At 42.4% G+C, this 26,861-nt stretch overlaps 1 protein-coding gene across 6 annotated transcripts in view; it reads right to left on the reverse strand.

The window, feature by feature from the left end:
• ACACA (acetyl-CoA carboxylase alpha) overlaps nt 1–26,861 on the reverse strand; it is a 213,410-nt gene that overhangs the window by 94,931 nt on the left and 91,618 nt on the right. For 3 of the 6 annotated variants that reach the window (XM_034752336.1, XM_034752342.1, XM_034752341.1), the window contains 9 exons: nt 19,093–19,116; nt 15,443–15,586; nt 14,162–14,258; nt 12,608–12,715; nt 9,519–9,575; nt 9,174–9,218; nt 2,537–2,578; nt 930–1,145; nt 325–480 (listed from right to left, as the gene is read on the reverse strand). In XM_034752336.1, the coding sequence (XP_034608227.1) occupies nt 325–480; nt 930–1,145; nt 2,537–2,578; nt 9,174–9,218; nt 9,519–9,575; nt 12,608–12,715; nt 14,162–14,258; nt 15,443–15,586; nt 19,093–19,116 (889 nt within the window). The remainder of the gene's footprint in view (nt 1–324; nt 481–929; nt 1,146–2,536; nt 2,579–9,173; nt 9,219–9,518; nt 9,576–12,607; nt 12,716–14,161; nt 14,259–15,442; nt 15,587–19,092; nt 19,117–26,861) is intronic. The other 3 variants (XM_034752337.1, XM_034752338.1, XM_034752340.1) reach the window with 3 other exon arrangements.

The following is a 26,861-nucleotide window of genomic DNA, read 5'->3' on the forward strand; positions in this document are numbered from 1 at the left end:
GGAGCAACATTCACTATTGGCTCTTTCCAGAGCCAAAAATATATTCCACAGAGTCTCCATTTTTACCGGGCTTCCTATAGAAAAGAAAAATTACTCCAGAATATTAGGATACCTAATATGACCCCTCCCCCTCCCCAAGCCCTCCCCCACACCCCACTACCACTTCCAGTGTTGAACACTGATTTCCTGTGCTTTCCCGATAAAACAGCAGGTGGGATTTGTATATTACACAATCTTTGATGGCTGGTACTCTAACATGAGACCTACAGAACACTCATGCCAGTGAGATTCAGCCAAGGAGTAACAGACATGGGGAACATGTACCTTAGATGGATCCATGATGACTGTAGGCACAAAATTTAAGAAGATGTGGTTGCAATCAGTGCGCACATTGGTGTTATTAAAGGCCACCTCCAGCTCATCCATGGCTTCCAAGAGCAAGCGCTCCCCTTCATTCTGCAGATACTCAAAGGAGGCCTCCTACAGGAGATTGCCAAAAGGTTATTTACGTTCCGCTAGCCTTCCCTCAGACCCAAACATAGGGTCATTAGGCTGCAAAAGACCATAGTGGAATCTGACACAGAAAAAAGGTGAAACTCATTTCAGTGGGCTGAACAATTCTCCTGAGTCTTTCTTCCAAAGACATTGATGATGGTGCCTGGTTCAGATACCAGGTCAAATTGTGCGCTCAGTTACATCAGCAGAAATCTGGAATAGCTCCAGTGGAGTTACTATAGATTTGACACTCCACCTAAAGTCTGAACCTGGACACTTGAAATGTTAGATTCTATCAGACATGATCTAGAAGCTGTAACATGCCATCCAGTAGAAGGCAGTGGGTTTAGATTTTACACACACACGCACACTCACTTCTGACATATTTTTCACATACAACCTTGGAAATAGACCTCCCACACCAGGAAACCCACCTTGGTAACCAGGTCTGAATGCCTTATAATAGCCCTCACGAAGAACCTGTAGTCTGTCACCTCAGTGCCCACTTCAACTTTAGCTGCTCCCAGGTACAGGTGCATTTTGTGGTTGGCACACGGAATGGCAGTGAGATCAAAGTTTCGCATTCGGTTCAGCTCTAACTGGAAAGCCAGAGCTGGCTCCAGATGACGATAGATCCTATCTTCTTCAAACTGGAAAGAGAGGGGAAGCCCACCCCGTAATATTGGGCACAAAAGGAATAAAAAGGGAAAAGTCAGGTAAGAAGCTGGATCTGGTAAGATGGAGAGAATTGTATAAAATCTACTGACCTGAGACACTAGTGATGGCTAGTGTTGCCTTTACTAGCAGCGCCTGGTGTATTCTGTTATTCTACAGTGATAGAATTTACAACAGATTCTACCTCTAACTGCAAAATTGTATTCCAGACTCTCGGCTTTGGGGGAGGGGAGGATGGACCCACAGGATGTTTGTTTTGTTTTTTATTTAAAAAAAAAAAAATGTTTCTAGCCCTCAGGATTGCAAAGAAAATCTTCGAGTGTAAATGATGCAGAAGCGTCTTCCTGAGCCTGCAGACGGCTTGAAACAACAATTCTTGTGGGCGTGAACTGCCCCTTTCATTTCAATGATCCAACTCTGAAACCTCGCGTGTCAACATGGTGAACTGTTTCACTCCTGATCATTTTAGCAGAAACATTCAACTAATATTGATATCCCACAATCACAAACTGTCTCCCATCTTCAGAGATGCCAAATGCTTCAGCTGTCCCTACCTAGCTGTGCAAACCTCCAACATCAACCCTTTGTTAACACCACAAACATCTTGGGCATGTCAAAAACTGAAAGTCTGAGGATATAGTGTAAAATAAATAGCGGTTAATACAGAAATAAATAACCAGGGGGGCACCGCACTGTCCCTATTGTGATTTTTCATATTAAAATTAATTAGAAAGCTAAAAATTCAATGAAGCTGCCACACAATTTCAGGTCTGATGCACCAGAGTCATTAGTGTTAAGAGGTGCGTATTGAAACTGTCTGCACATTGAGAGTAGAATAAAAACCACAGCCCTTTGTGTAAGATGCCTTCTTTTTGCAAAAGGGGAAGATCCTTTTAGCGACAATATCCCCAAGTTCCCACCTTCCCTGAAGCATACTCTGTTTCTACCGCTATGGTCCTCAGAACGAGCACTGCCTTGGACTAGACAGCATGTCATGGAATGTGCAGGCAAGTGCAATCAGTGGGGTGACATGAAATTTATCAGTGGAGTCATTTTAGTAATTTTGCATCACTATGGCTACGATTTTCAAAAACAGGAGCCAAAAGTTAGGCTTCTAAATCCATAGTTAGACACCTAAATAAGTGATCTGATTTCAAAATGACTAAGGACCCAATAACTCCCGTTGGCCTCAGCTGTCAACATAGTGAGTGCCGGGATCAGGGGGGAAGGATATGTTCAGAATTGCCCAATGAGGTTTTGATCAGAGGGACCCTCTCTCCTTTGAGAGAGGTTTGGAATGATTGTAGAAGGGAAAAAATCAGTTTAAAATGTAGAGAGAGAAAAGATTGATAATTGTACAACTTACCTTATCCCTGGCACGGAACGTGAAAAATTTAGGGAATTCCCTCTGTTTGGAAATAAAAATGATGATATCAGTCCTTCACAAGCATTGCACACCATCTGTTCAGCCTATGGGCTCCTGAGAGAAGGGACTGCGTGGCAGTGCAGCAGGGGGAATTACTACCATTACGATCTACCACTGTAACAGCTAGAGTTGCATTAAATTTTTATTTTGTAAATAAGGATGGTGGGAAGATAAAAATCCTATTAAAACGGTTGTAGGGGCAAGTTAAATCAATGTAGTTTATTTTACTATTGCAGTAGATGGTTCTTGATTATGTCTTTGATATTTTTGTCTAATATTGGGACTTAAAACAGATTCTAGCTGGCCGGGAGGGGATGGGGGTGGAGACAAAAGAACTCTTGCCGGTTTCTCTTATTATTACTATTATTATTATTAAATAGCATTGCAGTTCTGCCTAGGAGTCCAAGCCACAGATCAGAACTCTATTGTGCTAGGTGCTGCACAAACACAGAACAAAGACGACAGTCCCTTCCCCAAAGAACTCCTCATATTCCTAACACTGCTCATGCAGTTCCCCACCCAAGGAATAGTTTTAATTAATTTTGAGAAATTAATGAGTTCTAATAATTGACTTTAACCTCATTCTAGAAAGTCGACAAAATATCCTATATGTTTATTTGCTCCTCTGTTACTTGCATGGAGATAATTTGTACCAAGGTCATAGGTCAAATCCTGGCCTTATTGCAAATCTAGAAAAAATTACCTTTAACGCCATACAGCACAACCCTCAGCTCTCCTAATAAGCTAGGAGTTTGAATGGAACTGCTCATACATTTGAAATGCCCAAATAGGTAACCATTACCACACAGTTTGTGCTGTTGGAAGTTTGGCTTTTACTTTCAATTCACTACAATGATCATAAATTTGATTGTTATCCTATATTAAGGTGCTTGCTGTTGACTCTTTCCTATGCTGAATTCATTTTTGTATTATTAATGTGTTTTGGTGGTTCCACCATGTTCTGAGAATTGAGGACATACTGTAAAATGAAATGATGGATAGTGGAAGTGCTAACGAGAAAGACTTTCTGTATTGCTCTTTAAAACACAGTTATAATTGGAAAAAGACTACGTAAAGATGGGATCCTCATATCTACTCCCTACAGCGCCAACCCAGTGAAGTCCTTATGCATGTGCTTAACTATAAGCACGAGTAATCCTACTCACTTCAATGTACATGCTAAAAGTTAAACACATGTTTACGTGCTTTGCTGGATTGGATCCTATGCGTCTTCCAAGACACATGCTCACTTTACTGATAAAAGCAAGGGCTGGTTTTTAGTTTTTAATACCGTTCAGACTGCAAATCCAGTGCCGCTACGGAAGAGTGAGTTGATTCCGTTCTGGACAAAAAAAATTGTCACCACTGATGGTAGAGTTTGGGCCAGATTTTGCAGTCCCTTAAATTGGTTTTATACTGTCATAATTCCATTGACTTCAGAGTATGCTTTGCATCAATGTAAGTGAGAGCAGCTTCAAGGTCTCCATTACTAACAGTGATGTCAGCGGCAGCCTGCCCTGATCCCAGGTGAAGCCTGTAGAGCTGCACAATTACAAAAATTGGCTTTTTGACTACAAAAAAATGACAAAATTTGACCTGGAGTCACTGAGCGACAATAAATATGGAGTCCCACCCTCATTCTTAGAAACACAAGCACATTTTAGATATCAAGAGGCAAGAAAAACAAAGGCATGTAGACTCAGTTCAACAACTACAGCACAATGACAGGGAGAGACGAAGTTCAATCAGGCCAAGCTGGCAAGGGATTCATAGATTTTGAGGCCAGAAGGGACCATTAGATCATCAAGTCTGTCCTCCTGCATGACACAGGGTATAGAATTTCATCCAATTACTCCTGTATTGAGCCCAACAATTTGCATTTGGCTAAAGCATCTCTTCCATAGTAGTCGCCACTAGCGCTACAGAAGTTTTTACCATGAAGAATCCCGCCATTGGGATTATGGACAATATTATTTGTACCCATTAGGTTCAGCAATCTCCTAAAACAGCATATAAGGAAACAAACACAGAGTCGAGACTTCCACATTGCCTCAATATCCTCCCAAACCCCTCCCACCTGCCCCCTCTGCATGCTGCCAATTTCTCCTAACATCAGCCATGCTCATTCTATCACTAATGTAATTGCTTTCGAGACATTTGACTAGTGTTGTGGGCAAATATAATAATTAAATGTGCACACACACAAAAATCCTCAGTGCTCTGGTACCAAAAACCAAAAGAGTGCTCCGTTTCCTAGGAAGAGGAATTATACCCCTGCTGTGTTCTAATCAACCAACCATCATCAAGACAATCAAAATAATTTGCCTAAATTAGCCAATCAAGACACCCTGCAAATCAGAGAATGCAAAAAGCTACAAACAGAAATCATCATAGCTGATTATTATACTAATAATCGCGTTAAAAACCTAATGAGATGAGGAAATTGGAAGCTTGCTGGAGCAACTCTCTATTACCTCAACATGCTGGGAACTAATTATATAGACTGTAATTAAAACAAAAACAACCCCAAGCCAAGCCCTGGGTAAGTTGGTAGTTGGTCCAGTAACAAACTGAACAGAATAGGGGACAATAATGAAGACAGACATTTATGCAGCATCTCTCATACAAAAAGCCCAAACTCTACAAACTTTTCAAACTGATCACAAGCTTTGCTGCTTCCTAGGTTGGACAGTGGCAAGCTTTTAATAATGCACAGCTCTGCACAGCAGATTAGGACAGAAAGTGAATCCGATCGTGTCCGATTTTAACTACAAAGGAATTCAGACAGGTGAAACTGACACTTATGTTAACAAGACTAAGTTCTTCAAAAAAGGCTATGAGATTTTTAATGATCAGAGATAATCAGGACATTGCTTTTCTGACTTATTCAAACAATGGCACAATAGTGGTTGAAATCACAGATGACACTTGCTAAAGTATAATGGGTTTTCACTGTAGATCACCCATCTAAATACTGACCAAACTGGATTCTGCTTAGCTTGCAAGGTCATAACCCTGGGGCAGTATGGCTGCATTTAATCAAATATAACCTTGCTAATAAGTTGAATCAATGTTCATGGGGGTGGGGGACCTTATTTTCACTAGCATGGAAGAGGCCGCAATGGTGTCTTGACCTGTCCAGCTTCCACTAGTTATACAGAGGTAAAAGTGTTCACAGGACTCATTCAGAACCAGCGATGGGCAAACCTCAAAAGGTTCCCAGGATCTGTTTAGATAAACACTCAAAAAGATTTTTTCATCCAAATATTTCACCAATGCTTAGCAAGGCTGGCTCCTTAGACCTGTGGTTCTCAACCAGGGGTTCGGGGACCCCTAGAGGGCTGCGAGCAGGTCTCAGGGGGTCCGGCAAGCATGGCCAGCATTAGACTCGCTAGAACCCAGGCCAGAAAGCCGAAGCCCGACCGCATGGGATGGCAGCATAGGGCACTGAGCCCCACCACCTGGGGCTAAAGCCAAAGCCTGAGCAACTTAACTTCACAGGGTCCACCCTGTGGTGTGGGGCCCAGTGCAATTGCTTGCTACCCCCAGCTTTTATATGCAGAAAAACAGTTGTTGTGGCACAGGTGGGCCATGGAGTTCCTATAGCACTTTGGGGGAGAGGGGGGCTCAGAAAGAAAAAGGCTGAGAACCCCTGCCTTAGACTACATTAGATCTCTTCACAATGCCCTATTCTCCTAGTGTGTCTCTTCTATATATACAGAGTTGCACTCAGCCCAAACTGCACAGCTCCCATCTTCTCATACAGAATCCTGGGTAGTGTATTTGAGGAAGTGCGGGGGATTCCAGAAATTGGAAGAGGGGGGGCTGCATGCATCACTGGTGATTATCAAGAGGCTGGTCTTCAGACATCCCTAGAATGTCTTTTCACACGAACAGTAATGACAGGGCAGGCACACATGCGATCACACAATAAGGACTAAATGTCATTTGACAATTAGCAAACCTCTCAACTCTCAGCACTATTGCTAGAGTGCGACTGGTACCTTTCCCTGCCTTCCTCTGGTATTTTAGCCAAGTCTTACCCTGCTTTCCTGCTTGTATCAAGCCCTGGGGCTAAGTAAAAGTTGGCATTCAGCTGTCATTTTACCTTGGAATAGGGAAAAAAGAAGACAGTGACACTCCTGTAACTGTAATCCCAACGTTTATTAACTGAAACCTAGATAACGAGAATGCAGTCACCCATTCAGAGGTGCATAATGCAAGGGTGGAACGCTGTTTGAAGGTGCCTCTCAATGCACACCCCTTTCCATTCACTGCCCAAACTCCTGCCCATTTAAGCTGACCACTCACAAAACTGGGTGAACTTTTACTAGTTGTACGTGCCAGGCACTAGTGGCCTTAGACAGACAGTAAATATTGCCTTCTTCTGTAGCCGACTTTTTAGGGGTTGTTTGGTTTTGTTTTAATAGAAGCTGCCCTTTGTTTAAAGCTTTAGGGGGAAATTAAAATTCAACAGAAGCTATAGCATTTAAACTATATTTAAATTCAGTGGCTCTAACAATAAATCAGTGAATTCTAGTACTTTTAAGAGAGACCAACACACACACACACACACACACACACACACCCAGCACGTTGAAAGGACAGGATTTAGTCATATAAAATAATACTTGCATGTCTAGGGGCTGATTGTCGGTCCAATCCAACTCCAGCTGAAGTCAGTGTAAATTTTGCCATTGACTTAATGGGACTTAGATTGGGCCCTTACACATCAAATGCAGAGAGGCAGACCCTCCTCTGGCACGATGACGATTTACACCAGTGGAGGATTTGCCCCAGGATCTGGGTGGCTGTAGGTATGCACATTTAAAAAACCAGAGCCCCTCATACACAACAGACTTTGCTGAGACAGTGTCCAATTCCCATAACTATCACAGTGGAGGAATGATCATTAGAATGATTTGTTAATCCAGAATAATGGATGAAAATGCCAAACCCAGTGCCCCTCTCTCAACCCGCATCCAGCTCTCTGAGTTCCCTAAGGATTCGTCTATTCTTCCCCAGCTTTCTGATCACCACCAGCAAGCTACAGCATTTATTCACAGCCTCTCACATTCCATCCCCGAGTATCAATTTTATTCTCTAAGCTCCTGATTTTCCTTTCTAAAGCCTGGGGTTCTTTGCTCAAACACCCCACACTTCTGCTACCAGTTTCCTATCTAAAGCCATTGACTGACATACATCTGTATATACTGTAATCAGATAGGTTCTGCCATCAATAAACTGGGGAAAGTAGTTCAGCTTGCAGCATTTCCTAAAGCATTTTGGAAAAGCATTTGCTTCTTTAGCCTGGAGGATAAACTCCCCTATTACTCTGTAGAGCAGAGCCAATGATGCCAACTCAGGGATAAGAAAAATATTCCTAGCACTAGATATTTCTAAAGGAAAAAAACAGAGGGTCTGTGAAGCATTTTGCTAGCACAGCCCACAAAGGCTCACCTCATTAAAATAAAGTTGGTAGCAGAAACTGAATGATCCAATTAGCAGAGTAGAAAATTTCTGAATAGTGAGAGTGCTGCAAGCAGATACCCAAGGGGAACTTATTAGCCACTGTTATTAAACTGGCATACATAAATGTATTTTCAAAAATAGCTACAATGAGACACTTTAGTGTGCGATTCATGGTGTATTAACATCTTACAATATTGATCGTACCTGGCCTTCAGCTTCGCGTCTGACAACATACTAGTTCTGGATTATAATTCAGGCTCCTTCATCATATCTGTGGTGTACATTCTAGTCTCAATACATTGGTATAATTCCCAAGTGAAGCTACCCAAGCTTATCATGAAAATAGCAGGATGCTTGTTGCTCAACTATGATTACTGATGTTGGAATGTATTTCCCATATTGGGCTCTATGCCTCTGACTGCATTCCTTGCACACTCAGTGCTCCCATTAACTTCAGGAGGGGTTGAGTGGATTCACAAAGGGGAAAGAAAAGCTGGCTTGTGCCCTACATAGTCCTCTTGAGAGCAGGAATAAAACTAGCCATCACTGAAGTCGAAGCATGGGGGAAGGGAGAGCTGCCTAGTGGTTTCAGCAGCAGACTGGGTGCTGGCAATCCAGAGTTCTATCAATAGCTCTGCCATTGTGTGAACTTTGGCAAGTCATTAAATTGGTCCGTTCCTGGGTTGATCTGTAAAGCTGGTAAGGAGCTGGGAGACCCTTGAATAATATATATAATATTTTTATGTTGTAAAAGAACATTAGAACAAATAAGGCCAACCTAGATTATATGGGTGCAAATTCAGCTAGGTACTTAAATTACTAAGTATATTAAGCATGTGACTAGCCCCCTTGAAGTCAACAGAACTACTCACGTGCTTAAAGTTAGTCACATGCCTAAGTACCCAAGTAAAGTTAGTCACATGCCTAAGTATTGAGCACAAGCCAACTGCTCAATCAGGACAATGGGGTTGGATTTAAACAGCTCACTAAAGAGTCAAATCTTCTTCTCCTTACTTGTACGTAATGACTAGAATCACTTTATTTCCATGAACTGCAAAGAGGAGTTTAAGGTAAAATTATTTTGATTTTTTTTCCTTTTACTTACATGAAATCTTTGATCCACCTCATAGTTGACCTGTTTCCTGAAATCCTTACAAATGAAACAGAGAAAGACGGGGCGGGGGAGGAAAAGCAGAAGAAAGCTAGCAATTAGTACTAAAATCAAAAACAAATTAAGATAAGATTACAAGTGACAAAGATTTTTTTTTTGTAATTGTCAATTAATTTTCTTAAGCGAATTCACTGAAACAGTCTCAGTTTGAGAGAGGCAACAAAAGCAGAACTAAAACTATAGTAAATGCAATTTTTAATCTGAAAAATATTAAGATTATAATTTCCTTATGAACTGCAAATAAAAAGCTTCCAAGCATCAGGGGAGAGGTCAAAATACCTTTTGTGCTACAAGGAACGTCAGCCTTCGAATCCCATGATCAATCAGGACCGATTTCTGTAAAAGGGAAGGACAGCAAACAAGAGAACTGGTTTAACAGAAAAGAAACGTCAGACTCAAATCTGGATGACATCTTCTAAGGACTGGTATTGGGTGAGAGCATCCTGCCTCTAAACTGCAGACTCACAATCCAGCCCAGCTTGGTGGTGACTGAACGTTCTTATCAGATGGTTGCTTAGCAGCACCTGTGAGCAAATGCAATGAGTCTCAGTCCCGTTCTGAGTGGAGAAGAATCCATATAACAACCACATTTGGCACCAGCTGGGAAACTTCTTGTCTATCTCAGCGGGAATTAATTGTTCAGGAAACACTGTTACCAGCAGTGAGGTTACTTAGATCAAACTCTTTGGGGGCAGGGACCATCGTTTTGTTCTGGGTTTGTACAACACCTAGCACAGTAGGGTTCTGGTCCATGCCTGGGGCTCCTAGACTTTGTGGTAATAAAAATAATCATAAATCATAACAATATGGGGTTCTAGCAGTTTTCCTGGCCAAGGTTAAAACTGAACTATAAAATCCAGAGGAATTAACTTATAACACAGGTCTCAGGAAGTTGGAGAAACTCCTTTCTGCATTGTTCAGGGAAACCACGTTACAACAATCTAAAGTAGCATGAGTATTCATGATTAAATACAGTGCCATGGGCTTGAATGGCACGTTCAGATATAAAGAGACATAAGTAAGCTCTTTGAGACAGCCAAAAAGTGCTGGTTTTGTTCCGAGTTAGTACAGGACCTAGCACCATGGGGTTCTGGTCCATGACTGGGGCTCCAAGGTGCTATGATAAATAATAAACAACAAGTACCCTGCCCCAAAAGACTTCAGCAGCGACAGGCCCAGGCCCACAAACCCTTGCTCAGAAGAGTAGCCCTCACTCATGCAAATAATCAGTGGAGCTATTCACATCAGTAAAGACTACTCGGGTTTGAAGGATGGGGCCTTAATTTAGACGGTATAAGATACAGTATAAAAATGAAGAGTGGGAAGAAGAGAGTGAGACACAAAATCATCCTGTTTGGATTGTTTAGGCTCCTGGGTTTGGGAATATTTTAACATGTTCTAAAAAATGGTCATATTTTATAATGTTGGCATAGGAACTGGTGGGGATACACATTATTATTAATTATTTGTATCAGGGTAGTGTCTAGAGGTCATGGCCCTTTTGTGCCAGGCAATGGACAAATAGCAGAAGAAGGCAGCCCACAGGTTTTGGTTTCTGAGGAAGCTTGGTGCATGGGAAGGCACTTCTTTAATTAGCTCCTGATTCAGGAAATCACTTAAGCACGTGCTTAAAGTCGGATACTTCAATGGGGCTTTAAGCATGTGCTTAAGTGCTGTCCTGAAAAAAAATGGTTTCCTGAATTGAGGCCATACAGGGTTACAAGGAAAAAGATAAGACGAAATAACAAGGAACAGAAAACAAAGGATTCAGTATGGCAGGAGTAGAAAATAAAGGTTTAAAAAAAAAAAAATAGATTGGCCCAAATCTATCCTTGGTGTAACTTTACTGAGCTGAATGAAGCCACACTGCAGATGAATGCTGCCCAAGGTATTTATCATGCCCACTGTCCCTTTTAAACAAGTTTAGATCTCACTGTCATTTTGCTCCTGTTTCTACAGTCTCTCCCCACTCTTTTTTCTAATTTAAAAACAAAAACGGAGAGTGAAAAGGAAAAAAAAAGCCTCAGCATGGCCAAGAACAAACCCACCCCTTCTGGCTTGGACTGAAATGTTTTACTAAGGTTAAGCCCTTCGAAAATGAGCATCAGGGACTCTATTCATGGCAAAGGAAGAAAATAACTTTAATAATGCCATGATTTACAAAGCAAAAATTGTTATTGCTTTTAAAATTCCACAAGTGGCAGACAATAACAGCATAGCAACAGGATTCTGATTACATTGTAATAATGTAGGTCTCACAGCAAGTCCACAGCTATTATGGAGCGATTAGGCATCAGCACCTGGAGAAACTCCATTTACACTGACTGCCTCAATTTCCTCTACAAGTCATTTACAAGTATATGATCCTAATTTCTATTAAAAAAACCCACACACAACATGCTGGGACTGGAAGATTATTTGGATCAACCTATATGATAGTTTAATGTGTTTTTTTTTTTTTAATTTCTTTTCTTTTTTCCTCCCATAAAACGCCTGGAGCACAATCATGCAAATGAAAAACAAAACTAGTTTTGTTTTACTTTTTAAAGAGACAGTTAAATTCTGAATTGGACTGGACAAGCACAGGGTTTCTTATAAGCTTCCAGTTCACTGGTCTCTCTGTATGGAAAGGATAGTTGTACTGTGCACAGTAGAAGGGTGTTTGATCATACCTAATGGCTCTAACACTGCTATAACCTCAAAAACCACACACTCATTATACGGCTCACAGGAAACACCTAACTTATTTTTGCTGCCCCTTTGCCATCTCCCAGTAGGGAGCAGGGGTTAGAGATTGCACTCTTCACAATCCCTCTCAGGGCCATTTCAGAGCCATCATGGATTTAGATGTAGATACTATGCCAACAAGAGCTACAGATTTCGATGAGATTAAGAATGTCATGACACATGCACCATTTATTTTGATGTCATCTCAGACATTTCTGTTACACTGTCCTCCCCCAGGTCAACCTGAACTGCATCAAATAACTGTCGTTGTATCTTGCTCCTTCAGACCCCAGATAAATATCAAAGCTTCACCTGACTCATTTAAAACCATACATTGCATTTACCCAACAAAAACTAAAAAGGAAGACTCTGTAGCCAATGGATTAGGATACACCATTAGGCAATACAAAGGGTGCTCTGTTATTCAGTTCTTTCCCCAGAAGCTTCAGGAACCTATAGCTACATCCAATTAGAGAAATTATATGGTTTTAGATTAGATAAATTAAGGATTTAACTGTTCCATTTATATATTTATTTTGCAAGATACCTGGGAAATGCACAGACTTCTTCCCAAGGGAAAATGTCTCCCTAGAGGGTCACAATAATACTGGCAGGTAGGTTCACTGTAAACTGCTATTCACCTTGCTTTGTGTGAACTCCCTGAACATAGCCGCCAGCCCATCATCATCAATGTCACAGTCAGTCTTAATGGCAATGTTCAGTATGTGAATGGGCTCCTCTCGGGCACTCTGTAATTTAAAGAAAGCAAGCCTAATAAATAAATTATTAACAACAACAAAAAGAGGAATGTTACATTTATATAACCTTTCTACCTGAGGGGATCCCCAAGTACACATACACTAATAAAATGCAGCTACTTCTGGGGAAGAGGCCGACACTTAACCAGCATGCTGAACCAAAGTACAGGAAGGGGAATTCTTGATCTAGAAAACTAGGGAGACCCCTGCCCTTACAAACAGTACTATGGGATATTTAAATGTCCACCCACAGCAAGCTGGAGCTTCATTCTGAAGTTCTCCTCAAGGCTCATGCACACTAAACTGCTTTGGCAGATAACACTGGTTCCAAATGGATTTGGGGTGCACAAGGAATGCAGAATCAGGTCCTTTGTATGTATGCAGCATTACTACAGTATCTTTGTCGGACACAGGGAGAATTTTAGCACCAAGGGAGTAAAATTAAAAAGGGGAGCGAAGTTCACTGCATGGATGCTAAGAAGCATGTCTTCATGGCTACAGTGCAATAGGGCATTATGGAAGCTTCGCTAAAACAGAGCCATGAAAAGTAACATGCTTAATACTCAAGAACTTGCAATTAAACTCTCATAAACTGGACACTGATCAACAGAAAACTATACTTGTTAGGTCTGGACAGCCGGGGGGAGGAGGACGTGGGGGACAGACAGCATATAAGGAAGAAGTTACGGCGGAGATAAATCTTTGTCCCATATTATCTACCACACACACAGGCATCAGGGACAATGGACTGATTTGAAACCCACCGTTGTAATGATATGCTCCATATCAGAGCTTCCAGTCTGCTAAGAGTGTTGTGGAGCAGCTGACTGTCCCTCTAAGGAGAGTGCCTCTTGCATCACTAACCATTATCAACCAGCAGTTTCCTCTGAACCCTTTCTCTATCCCAATTTGAAAACCTGGGGACTCCCTCTCACCTTTCCTCCCCAAATGGAGGGAAGAGAACAGGATATAGAGAACTAAATGCCATAGAGATGTCCAGAATGAGGGTGAAGCAGAATACTAATGAAGATCAGACTACAAGAAAGGGTTCAAATATTCTGACTTAACCTTCCTATACCTGTAGAAGGCCAGGTTCCACTGCCATTGGGCCAAATTCACAGTCACACCACTGTAAATCCAGAGTCACGCCACTGACTTTAATGAAGTGATTCTGGATTTACTCTGACATAACCAAGAAAAGAATCTGGACCCAAGGTTAGAATGGACTAAGGAAAAAGCCCAACCATTCAAGTTGCTTTGAACCCCCTACAGCAGATAAACAAACTAGATACTATTCCTACTCCCACCAACGCAAATGACAAAACTTCCACTGAAGTCAGCAAAACAGGTTTAGTCCAGAGTGCGCAATCACCTTGGGAAAATGCACTTTCTATCCCTGTAACATGCAAGGAGCCTGGAAAGAAGGAAATACCGTACCTTATCTTCATCATACAAGGAAGTGTGGCCAGCTTCAGGAAAGGTTGGGCTTTGCGGAGGAGAGTCACAGAAGCAACCCATCACTTCATCAAAGATTCTGAAACACATCCAAGAAACTCTAGTTGTAAATCAACTACTCACAACCCATCTGCACCAAAAGCACACTCAGTCACCCTACCAATACCATCTTCATGGGGCGGAAAAAAAGTCATTCCTCCCCTCTGCAGACTTCAGAGCTGACTAAATGGAAACACTGTCCAGCACGAAAGCTAAAAATCAGGAGGTGGACTTTGTTTAAACTTCAACGAAAGCAAGCAAGCGAGCTAGCTATATTTTGTAATATATAAGCTGCTAGTGTCCGTATCATCATTCTTCAGGTAACAGAGGAAAGCCTGAGATGAGAGCCTTGACAGCCCAATGTAATTGCCCCTCTCCCTGGGGTAATGCATCAGTATACCTCAAGAGATAGATACTGAATGCATTTAATCAAAAGATGTATCATCTCTTGTGCAGTTTACTCTAGTGTTCTGTTTCATTTCTCCTGACATTTCACTCATCACGTCACAGGTGGCTTCTTCTGCTCTTGGCTCAGAATCTGGGCTTTTTCTTTGTTTGTTTCCTAACACACGGAGGCCAAAACATCCTGACTGCACAGATTAAATGGTGATGCAATGCCCCCACAAGAAGACACTATGAATCTTCCACCCCTGTCATGGGGAGCATGCAGATGTATGATTTCGGGTGAGTGTTGTGGAAAATTCATAGGCTCTGCTTGTGGGAGCTTTCCAGTCTTTTGCATAAGTCCAGAAGGTTTAAGACCAGACATATGCATGTGCGGAAAGACATACACACAATGTTGGGAAGAAAGGTTCAATACCAATAAGCATTCAAAGTTCAGATGCTTATGTGAACCTTGACTCTGCAAAAATGCAAAATTCTAGTTGGAGGCCATCTGTTCTTGTAGTATTTTGGAACTTCCAGTTATTCCAGCCAGACAACTAGGGGTGGGGCCTCCAAACACTTGGCAATTTCATCGACTCCTGTACTTCACCACCGCGAGAGGCGCAGGCGGAGTCGATGGGGGAGCAGCAGCAGTCGACTCACTGTGGTGAAGACACCACGGTAAGTCAATCTAAGTACGTCAACTTCAGCTACGTTATTCACTTAGATCGATCCCCTCCCAGTGTAGACCAGGCCAAAGCCTATGATCGATCCCATTTGACCACCCCCAATGCTATCCTGGCAAACGCACTCATAGCGCAAACAGTACCCAATCCTTACCTGACAAACTCTTCAAAAGTCCGGAAGGAGACCATTCCGCCCATCCGTTGGCATGGTGGAGTGAACGAGTTGTCCAGCAGCACATCACTCACACTTGCTACATGGACCATCCCGTAATGATTGAGGTTGGAGGAAAAGGACATTCTAAATAGCAATTCAAGCATAGCGTTATTAGTGGATTGGATGAGAGGGGAACAAAGTAAGGTTTTTTATTTGTTTTGTAATTGTTTGAAATGTATACAGTATAACTAGACTGCAGTCAAATTAATCCTTTCACTACTGGGGTGGTAAACCTGTTCTGCTACTTTTACCCAGTCAGAAGTTCACCAAAATCACAGGAACAAGAACGTACACCTGGTACCCTTAGTAACACAACTGTGTTTTACCTGGACATACTTGGAACAAAGCAACAGTCAAGGGTTAAGAAATACCACTATTCCCCTTTAAAAAAATATTTCTTAAGAGAAAAAGAATTGAGCTTACAAGTGAATTATGACAATGCGATGTCAAAAGCATTTTTCTCCTGTACCTATGCTATGCGTTACAGATGAAGCGTTCACAGATAAACACAAGAATAATTCTAGGTTATGGCATTTGAAAGGTTTAGTAAATCTTTACAAACAACATCAAAAACATGTATTGAAGTATATTTGTTCTATCTTTAAAAAAAACAAAACCTTTAAATTAGACACTTGCTATACTCTTGGTTTCAGTAATCAGACTCCCAATCCCACCCCCTTTTCCAAATCTTTTGAGTAAGCTTACAAGCACACTTCCATCCCACCTTATGCTATCGCAAGCTCCCCCAGAAAGTATGGTGGGTATAGTGACTTCTCTAGAATGCTGTATTGGGACCCAGGGTCTCACACATGCTCACACTTGCTTTCATATGCTAAACACAGTCTGATTATACTTAATTCAATCAATGATTAATTTGATCCTCTTTCTAATTTGACCAATTCCTCAGAACAAAATCTCTTGGCATTAAGTTCAACACAACTTCCACCCTGTCACTTTGATCGGTTTTGACTGCCTGAAAGCAGGACTTGCTGAATAATTCAAATAGCTGGCACCCATTTTAAGGCCAGGGGACAATGAAACCGCAGGAAGAGCCAAGATAAACAGAAGTTGTGTTGTCCAAACACTGTGATTGATATAATAAGCACCGCTGTGTGCTCCGCAAAGGTCGAGATGCACCCCGGTGATGATATTGCTCATAAAGAGGAGCCAATTTCTTATTTTAATAAGGGCAATAAGAACAGAGTTGAAAGAAATAGGAGGAAGACACTACATAATGGACTTCCATATAGCAAAAGAGCTGTTAATCTTAACTGAACTATCAACATTATTATCCGCCAAGGGTCTGATCCTGTACATATAATGGCTTGTCTACATGCTGCATTAGTCCAAACTAGAGGGGTGTAAATTTTAGTTTGCACAAGCATGTCATGCACTAACTGGTCTGCGTGGACCCGGCTGGCATGCACAAGAACTTTCCTAGTGTGCATTAATGTAGCCCTGTTTTAAACAGTACTACAAAGCTTTTAGTGTGTACCGGGAGGATTTACGTGGGCTAGTTAGTGTGCAACATGCTAGTATATGTGAAAATTTACAGTCCACTGGTGTCTGCTAAAGCACTGTGTAGACCAGTGGTGGGTAACTACCGGCCCATCAGGGTAATCGGATTGCAGGCCGCAAGACATTTTGCTGACGCTGACCGTCCGCAGGCACGGCTCCCTGCAGCTCCCAGTGGCCGCAGTTCTCCATTCCCAACCAATGGGACCTGCGGGAAGTGGGCTGCAGGGATGTGCTAGCTCCCGCTTCCCGCAGCTCCCATAGGCCGGGAACGGCGAACCACGGCCACTGAGAGCTGCGGGGGAGCTGTGCCTGCGGATGGTCAATGTCAGCAAAATGTCTCGCAGCCCGCAATCAGATTACCCTGATGGGCCACAGGTTGCCCACCACTGGTGTAAACCAACCCACAGAGTCAGGGTCACATTTCCCATAGAATTCAATGGGAACAAATTGGGCCCTAGAAGCCTATCCCCATGGTAGTAAGTATAGTTATCAAAAGGTATTTAATCTTTTGTCAGGACTTGTGACCTCAAAGCGAGGGTTGGTAGATGAAGCCACTCACGCTATGAATGAAGTGAGTCCTATGAAAACTAGCTATGCATCCTCCCACTATCAACTGGGATCTGTTTTTCCTGTTCTGTAATGAATTCCTGATCAATCTTTTTACACAAACCTTTCACTTATTCAGGATGGACTGCTGCAGAATAATCAGAATTCACTGAGGGATCAAGTTTCCAAAGCCACTCTGTCTTTTGCCCCACTACATTATATGGTATGGATTGTACATTGGATCTAAAGAGATACTTTACTGCTGTGTATCAACTGGTCACATCCATGACAAGGCAAGTGTTTAATATCGCTCTCTTTCATTCACCCAATGTTCAGGAAGGTATTTGCTAAATTAAGTCTCTGCTTTTATACCTGTGCCACAGCAGGGGTCCTGAATCAGCAAATCACTTAAGCACATGCTTACTTTAAGCATGTGAATAGTCCCACTGAAGTCAAGTGCATGCTTAATTGCTTTACTGGATCAGGCCTTTGCTGGATCAGGAAAAAATAAAGGTCCCAATAGAGCAACGTGCGGAACTCCTGTTGGCCACACAGGAGCAGGATCAAAATACCAAATGATAGATTCCCAATACTGCTTAATACACATTTTTAGGAGTTTTCCTTTTTTAAAAATGCACAGAATTTAATAAAAACATCCTGGAAGAAAATGTTCAAAGTGCAATGATAAAAAGTTTAAAGTTCCAAAAATCTTAACAGCTTGTTCTACCTTTGAAACAACTCTAAAATTTTGCAACTAAACTCAGATCAGGAATCAGAACGCTTTCAAACCTGTATACTATTGTTTCCTAGACATGTTTGTAAGCCGTAATAAATTGTAGGCATTTGAGCTTTGAAATAGTCAAGTTTTTCAGACCACTTGTCTTCATTTACATTTCTTACCACTAACATGAGAAAGTATTATAAATATTTTTGATTATTATTCAAAACCACAAACATTTTTGGATTGAGAAATGGGGTGGAAATGAAGTATCCAAAAATCAAACAAAAACATGCTGTCAGCTGATTAAGGTGTTCTTTCATCGCCTGGGTGAGAGGTGATGGATGTGCTAGAGTGCATCAGCAAATTCTAAGCCAGAGACCAGAGCAGCACTGAATACTCTTCATCTTACACATCAGGCCTTGCTTGGCTCTCCTAGAATTAGGAGTCTATTTCATGGTGATACCCTATCAGAGAGTCAGTGGCCACGTTCCAAGGAGGAGGAGATTGGAGGGGAAGTTTTCTGCTAGGATACTCGTTTTATATGTTACAGCAGGTAAGCTGAGCCATTAGCAAATTTAGTTTTCTAGCTTGCCACATGCAAAGCTATCTTTGAAAAAAATTTTAAAAAGCTGAAAACATGTTTAAAACAACAAAAAAGGGAGAGTACGGATAGGGAATACAGTTATGGTTCAGAGGGTCCTAAGTAAAGGATTCCAAACAAAACATACTAAAATGTTAAATATCAGGCTACTTCTTTTCTAGTCTACCTTTCTTTTCAAACCTTAAAAGAGGACGAGTATCATACCTGTTTAACGTGGGGATGTTCCCTCTGTAATCAAACAACCACAGTTAGTTACAGATTGGTTAGTGAAAGCACTAATAAAAGAACTGTCATTCGAGCCAGTACCTAAGACCAGCAACCACACATTTATATTCACTGAACTGGAATTCGTTGCACAATCAAGAAAGAGCCAATGGGATTCTGTCTCAAAAAGAAGGGACTCACTACTTGACCAAGCTTGCAGCGGCTGCTGTTGGGATGAGTGCACCAGAATGGATGTATCCACTTCAAGAAGCAAATAGCAACATATCATAGAGAAACACAGTATATTTGCAAGGTACCTTGCATTTCTACAGCACAGTTCATCAGATCGTCTCACGGCACATTGCAAACATAAAGCAAGCTTCACAAGCCACAATGCAAGCACCCCTATTTGACAGATGAGTAAACTGAAGCACAGAGACAACAAGTGACCAGGCCACACAGCAAGTCTACAGGAAGTCCAGAAAAGGAACCCAAGTCCTGATAGCCAAACCTTTACTTCTAACCAATAGCCCACAAGCTGGCTCCCCAAAAGTGTAAAAGAAATAAAATGAACATAGGAGAGAAGGGAACTGAAATATATACACACACACACGCAAACTTTTAATTTTAAGCTGGACACTGAAATGAACAAGCACATCTTAAGAATGGAATTTTAAAAACCCTGAAGGTTCCTATTTTATCATGCCAAACTGACTGTTGGGGTTTTCCACACAGAACAGGGCTCAATGATGTGCAGGGCAGAGAAGTAATAAGGGACACGTATTTCCTTGCAGTGAATGGAATGGCATGGGGCGTGCATGAAAGCATATGGTTGCATGCATATCTATGATCTGGCGTTCAAAATACTAGAGAAGATGCAATTTAAAAAGCACATTCACAGAAAGGGATATCTCCCTCCCTTACAATAGCAGAGCAATGAATGAGAACAGACTAATACCAAAGTTTAGGGGACCATGTAACAGGACTCTTCAAGCTCTAGAAAACCCAGCCTCAACGTTCCCTAATATTACTTGCTATAGTAAGGCCCCATCGGACGTTATGTTGAGATGTTTAGGGGCCTGTACATTTTTCTACGGCCACAGTACCAGATACAATCCCTAAATCTGGGTCTCCTCATGGATCTGTTTGGTCACAGGAGCAGTGCACTCCCTATGTGGTATTTGGCCATTGTATCATCCCTGAATGGGACTACAAATCACTATCTGACCAAGGTTTGGGCATAGGGATTTCCTGGGCTTATGTCTGAACAATGGAGGGGACCAGCACAAGTCAGACCCCAGCCCTACTGTTAATGGTACACAGAGGTGCACTGTTCATTTTCCTCTACAGGAGTCAGCGTAGAAGAAAGCTTTGCTGTAGAAGAAGCCATTAGGACTGGCAAAGGAGCATCAGGGCACGGAGTAGCATACATTTTGTCTAGGTCGGCTACACTGTGTCTGTTTAATTGAAAAAAATTCTAAAGGGAACTGGATGTCCCCACACCTAGTGCACATGTTCCCGAACGCTCCCTGGAAGTCCCCATATACCTACAGGAAATAGACAGAGAAACAACTAGGTTTGAAATGACAGCAAATTGTGTGCCCCTCTGTCTCTCATAGGGAGCTCCCTGTCAGTCCTCCCAGTATGCGGCTGAAGTGGAGATTACAGCAAGAATCTCAATGAAAAGGACACAAGATCAGTAACAAGAGACCTTAGAGCAAAGAATGATTGGTTCTCAAGTTATACATTATTCACAGTTAGAGCAAGACGTGGCTGCCCAGTATGAAGTTATAACCAAGTGAAACTGAATACATTGTAATCTAGACTATCCTGTTTGTAGCTGTCCTGAGATTTTTGGGGTGAATTTTTTTTTCCCCTTTTAGTTTATACATAATTTAATATCATAATGGATTTTTCCATATCGGGAACTGAATTGTGCATTATTTCACACACATCGAGAGGTCAAGTTCGGCCTTTTCAGAATAATCAGCAGTAAGTAATCCGCTTACTGGGCTGTGCTCTTGGGTTTTTAGATCGTGCAGTAGGTTGAACTGGAGCCTCTGCAAACACCAGTTGCAATGCAATGCGCTATAGGCGGAGGACTAATCCCCTGATGCTTTGCTCTTGTAACAAAGTATCAAAACATTGGGAGGTTTAAAAAAAAAAAAAAAGGAGCAGCTTGTGGCACGTGAACTAAGTTGATAGCAGATATCTCCAGGAAAGAGCCACCAAACTCCTTCACCCTGGCACCATCCTCTTGTACTTAAACAAAAAACCCTCTTCTCTGAGCCTGGGGAGAGTATCTGTCTCGGTGTGAATTCAAACCCCCAAGCAGGCAGCAGTTCACCGCATGCTTTACTGTTAGCTTGCTGCTGCTCCTCAAGCACACACAGGCCCTTAGTAGCCCTTCCCTAGGCCTTCCAGCTGAATTTGAATTTGCTTTCTCCCCTCTCTCTTTTTACAAAAGAGTTCCCCTCTGAAATGGATAGTAATGCATGCAAAAAGCCACCGGTTGTGTCAAGCTGTGACTGAGTGCCAGCAGGGCAACGCTTTCGAAATCAGGCAGCAAAGCAGAATCAGCAGAGGTCAGCCGAATAACCCACTTGACGTTACGAACAGCAGTACCACAGGCGAAAGAGCAATTCAACTGGCTGTGACCAGCGGCTTTCCTCTACCGGTCCTTCTTTTCTGCAGAAGGATCCAAACAGAAGGCTGCAGAACATGCCCTGAACCATCTGTTTTGACTGGGTTTTTCCTCCCCTCCTCTTTCTTTCCCCTTTCCCCTGCCATCCCCCAGCATATCAGCTATGCTGAATCTGTTACTGAAGCCCAATTTGCATAAAACTATCATTATTCCATTCAGTTTGCTGCCCCTTCAATAGCCCCTTTTTCGCTCTGCTGGAAGATTCTGTCCTTTCAGAAACAGACAAGCCAAAGGAGCTGAAGCACATTACCGCTGCCTGCTGTTTAATTAACATCAAACCCACAGCATGAAACTACAGGGATTTACAGGTGTCCTGGAATCATTTCCCCCTTCTCCCTCCTGGTATCAGCTCATCTCCCGCTACAAGGAGGGGACCTCAGGCTACCTAATGATACACTAAGAGTTCTATACTCCACTCTCCAGGCTTACACGGCTCAGGTTCCAGAAGAACACAGTTGATTTTATACCAGGAATCAAGTGATTGATGCAAGAGGTTGTTTCAACAACAACTGAAGCCTGCAGAAAAGCTGCCATTTTGCCAGACATTCAAATCTTGTGAGAGGCCACCATAAGATGATGGGTTTCAGAGTAGCAGCCGTGTTAGTCTGTATCTGCAAAAAGAACAGGAGTACTTGTGGCACCTTAGAGACTAACAAATTTATTAGAGCATAAGCTTTCGTGGACTACAGCCCACTTCTTCGGATGCATATAGAATGGAACATATATTGATGAAACACCAACAATAGGGGGTGTTGGGTTTTTTTGCGCGAACAAACAGGAGGCACAATCCACTGCTCTAAAAGAAAACAGACATTGGCTTCTGATTCTTCCACAAAATGACCTATTGAACACAGCAATACATGTTTTGGCCTTCAGCTGTTCACAATAGTTTTGACCTCTAGTTCACTAGATGGCTAAGAAGGAGACAGGCAAAAATGTCCAGGCGACACACCAAAAGACAGCAGAGCTAAGGAGAAACGATACACCATTCCAAGTCTTGAAATTAGCAGTGCTAGAAATCTCAGCCTCTTCTAGGCACAGAAAGTGAGAGCGAGAAATTTGACAAACACAGGTATAAGCAGGATCATGAGAGATTTATATCAGGTGCCTAATGACTAAGGCTAAATTATACACAAATTACAAAATGTGTATCCACATCCGATCCACAAACATGGTCTGCAGATATCTGCATCTGTGGATAAGAAGCGGCTATCAGCAGATTTGCACGGTTCTAGAGATAAAATTTGGATCCGCATCCATCTGCGATCCGCAAACATGGTGTGGGGATATAAAGAGGATATCCACAGATTTGCAGGGCTCTACATTTGTACATACAACCAACGTATCTCAGTATGTCCTTACTGGGTGGGTGGGTGTGTGTGTGTATTTATACTTTTCGATATAGATGCTATATAGATAGAGGATTTTACATGCATACGTATGATGAAAAATATCTTGAGTGACTCAAGGGATTGATAAATTGGTTGCTTAATAAAGACCATCATTAATAAATGCAGAGCTGAGCTCTGTTCAGCTGGCCATACGTTAGAACAGTCTCTTAAAATTACAGTCTGCCAAATAAGGAGGTGGGCTTGTACTGGTTTCACTGCATAACATAGAAAAGTGAGGATATTCCCCCTGCAACCATAACTTACCTCCAGTGAGATTGCAAAAGTGTGCTTGGATCACTTTATAAAGTGTGCTTATCAACACAATTTCTCATCATGTAGGCACCATAAAGATCTAGACCTACATATGTAAAGCCCCCCCGCATCTCCTGGGAACTGGGCCAGAACCTCCAAGTGTCTTGCTTCACATGACTACACCCATGGGACATGGTCCATGGCGTAAGAAGCCCAACCTCACCTAGGGGAGCCATATGAGGGAGAGTCCTCACTAACCCTTGGTCCATCAAACCCGCCATCACCAGCACGGGAGACCAGAAACACATTCCCAACTGCTCATCCTGCTGCTATAGCAGACAGAGAGGTTGGGATTTGCTCCACCCCAAAATAAAGAGGTGAGACATTGCCTTCAGCCACTGCCAGAGCAGCTGTAATGAAGAAGGGCGGGGGTGGGAGGGTGAGGGAGAATGTTGGAGAAGAAAACATCTTGGGAACCACCTCCTCTGACATCAGCAGTTCCCTGCTTATCCTCCAGCGAAAAGGGAGTTGTTGCTGGGTGAAGGGCAGTTTGGATCGGTAGTGGAAGAACAGATTGGCTGCGGGTGAGATAGTTCATTTATATTCCCCCAAATTAACAACTGTGACATTTTACTTGTCATGTGTCCGTTATAGGTTGGGCATCTTGTGTGTGTAGCTTGTAAAGCTTCTTAGGGCAGTCGCTGTCTCAATTTATGCCTACATCATCTAGCAAAAAGTGACACCAATCCTGACTGGGGCCTTTGGGTGCTGCTGGAATATAAATGTTATTTATATCTAATGTTTAGAAATATTAATTCTACCATCAACATAGAAGTTTTAATTATTTTCATGCAAGAAACAACACTCCATTATGAACTGAGATAAATGATGAAGTTAACAAGGTTACAAGAGGAAAAAAGTTCCAGGAGGGGAACTGCTGGGCCAGCTGAAAAAAGATAGATGCTACCACCACTGCCATCAGCCTTAGATAACTTGAGGCTAAAGGGAATAGTAGTAGGATGGCTAGTCCTACGCAAGAAAGACGGCCTACAGACACGTGGGAATTGCAGAACTCGCTCACTTCGCATTTCTCAAGCAAGCAAAGTGCTACCTAATGCTGCCGCTGGTCATCCCAGAAAGGAATCAGGGCTACAGAAGCGGAAGTGGTGACACACAAGGCAACTTGAAAATAGGATGAGAAGGAAAACAAGTTCAGGCATTAGAGACAAGAAAGATGATGGGCATTTTAAAAAAACAACCACAGTGTGTGGGTTCATCACATTCACAAAGTCTTGCATTTGCCCTACGAAATTCTGGGAGTCTCTGACAGAAGCATTTTCACAAGCTTTTAGTCGTGTTACTGTGCCAACTCTGACTTGACTAGGAAGCAGCATTCGGAACAAAAAAGCAGAACAGGCTGGATTGACGTCAACAAAAGGAGAGTGGCAAGGTCGCAGGGCTTCACTCTAGCTGTTCAAGTCATCATCTACACAGAAATCCTGACAGGCACCCTTCCTCCTGATGGCAGCATTCCGCCATCTGTACTATGCCAATGACGTGGTCCCCGAATAAAGTGCCAAAAGCTAGCTTCTTGCCAAGTACAGCTGTGTCCCACCCCCTAAGACAACAAGATAAGGCAGTCTTTTGGAACATGGTGTGCCAACACATTCTGAAGCTACCATGATCAGAGAGGATGGCAAAACTGGAACAACAACTGTCATGTCTATTGGTAAAGATCAAGAGGAGAAAATTAAACTATTTGGGGCATCTAATCAAGGATGAGGGATGAAGACGATGGCATAAAGCAGAGATCCATGGGAACAGTATCTGAACAACACTGAAGAGGAATATGGAGGAACAAAGAACATTGCCACAAGGAAGCATCTGTCTGTGATCACTTGAGGAGGACAGGTGACCAGAACAATTATGCTCTGAGTGTGTATGAAGGTGAAGTCAGTCCATACAGCTGCTTTTCTTTGTTTTCTTAGGGTGGAGGAGTTAAATGGAAACTGTTGGCATTGTGTCTATATCATACCAAAAACGTTCAGGCGGGAGCATGGAAAATAGGGAGCCTTGTATTAAAAAGGCAATGCAAGTCTATTGCTCTCGCTCATTAAAGTGAATCCTCCAAGTCAGCTCTCTCACCGCAGACCATCTGCAACAAGAGCAATGTCTCCATCTAATCCACAAGTTTCACACAAAAAGGGAGTGTGATGGGGTGGACAAACCCTACACTGGAACAGGACAGGAAAAGGTTAATGGCCTGACCTGAACAGAGACTGAAGCCAGCTCTGTCTTGCAACACCTACCAGCAATATCATGTCTGGAAGGTAGGAGCTTAGGGAATAAAAAGTGAGCAAGCAGGCTTCAGAAAAGAGCAACAAAAATGATTAGGGGTATGGAATGGCTGCCGTATGAGGAGATATTAATAAAACTGGGACTTTTCAGTTTGGAAAAGAGACGCCTAACGGGGGATATGATTGAGGTCTATAAAATGACGACTGGCGTGGAGAAAGTAAATAAGGAAGTGTTATTTACTTCTCATAACACAAGAACTAGGGGTCACCAAATGAAATTAACAAAACAAACGAAACTGACAACGCACTGTCAACCTGTGGAATTCTTTGCCAGAGGATGATGTGAAGGCCAAGACTATAACAGGATTCAAAAAAGAACTAGATAAGTTCATGGAGGATAGGTCTATCAATGGTTATTAGCCAAGATGGGCAGGGATGGTGTCCCTAGCGTTTGTTTGCTGGAGGCTGGGAATGGGCGACGGGATGGATCACTTGATTTTACCTCTTCTGTTCATTCCATCTGGAGCATCTGGCACTGACCGCTGTCACAGGACAGGATGCTGGGCTGAATGGGCCTTTGGTCTGACCTTGTATGGCCATTCTTATGTTCTTATAGGGACTTAAGGTTTGAAAACACAAGTGATGGTTCTGTGCATCTCCAACAGAACATCTAAGGGCCTTACAGCTCACTTGCCAATATGCAGAAAATTGAACTCCTAGGTATATTCCTCATCAACGAGCAATAGATTTCTATTAGGGGAGGATGATCTAAATAAAAACTAGGCAAAGAAAGGATCTAAGAATTGGATTCATTTCTTTCCTAAGTCCATGCTCCTTCTCCCCCAGGTGGCACAAAGAAGCGGAGATCATCCAAACCCAGTGAGCTTTGCCTGTAAGCATTTGCTTGCAATACTTCGCTCAGGAAGGTAGTTATCCCCATATATCCTCTTCCAGGTCAGATTACTGCAATGCACTCTATTTGGAGACAATTCACCAACGTCATTTAGTGCAGAATACAATGGGCTGGTTATGTTGTACTTCTTGTCTGGCTTCCACTGGGTGCCATAGAAGGTGTTGGCTTTGATCTATAAAGCCCGTTACGGTCTGGGTATTAAAAAGTTTCTT

This window comes from Trachemys scripta, chromosome 18 (genome assembly GCF_013100865.1).
Source record: "Trachemys scripta elegans isolate TJP31775 chromosome 18, CAS_Tse_1.0, whole genome shotgun sequence".
Lineage (NCBI taxonomy): Eukaryota > Metazoa > Chordata > Testudines > Emydidae > Trachemys > Trachemys scripta.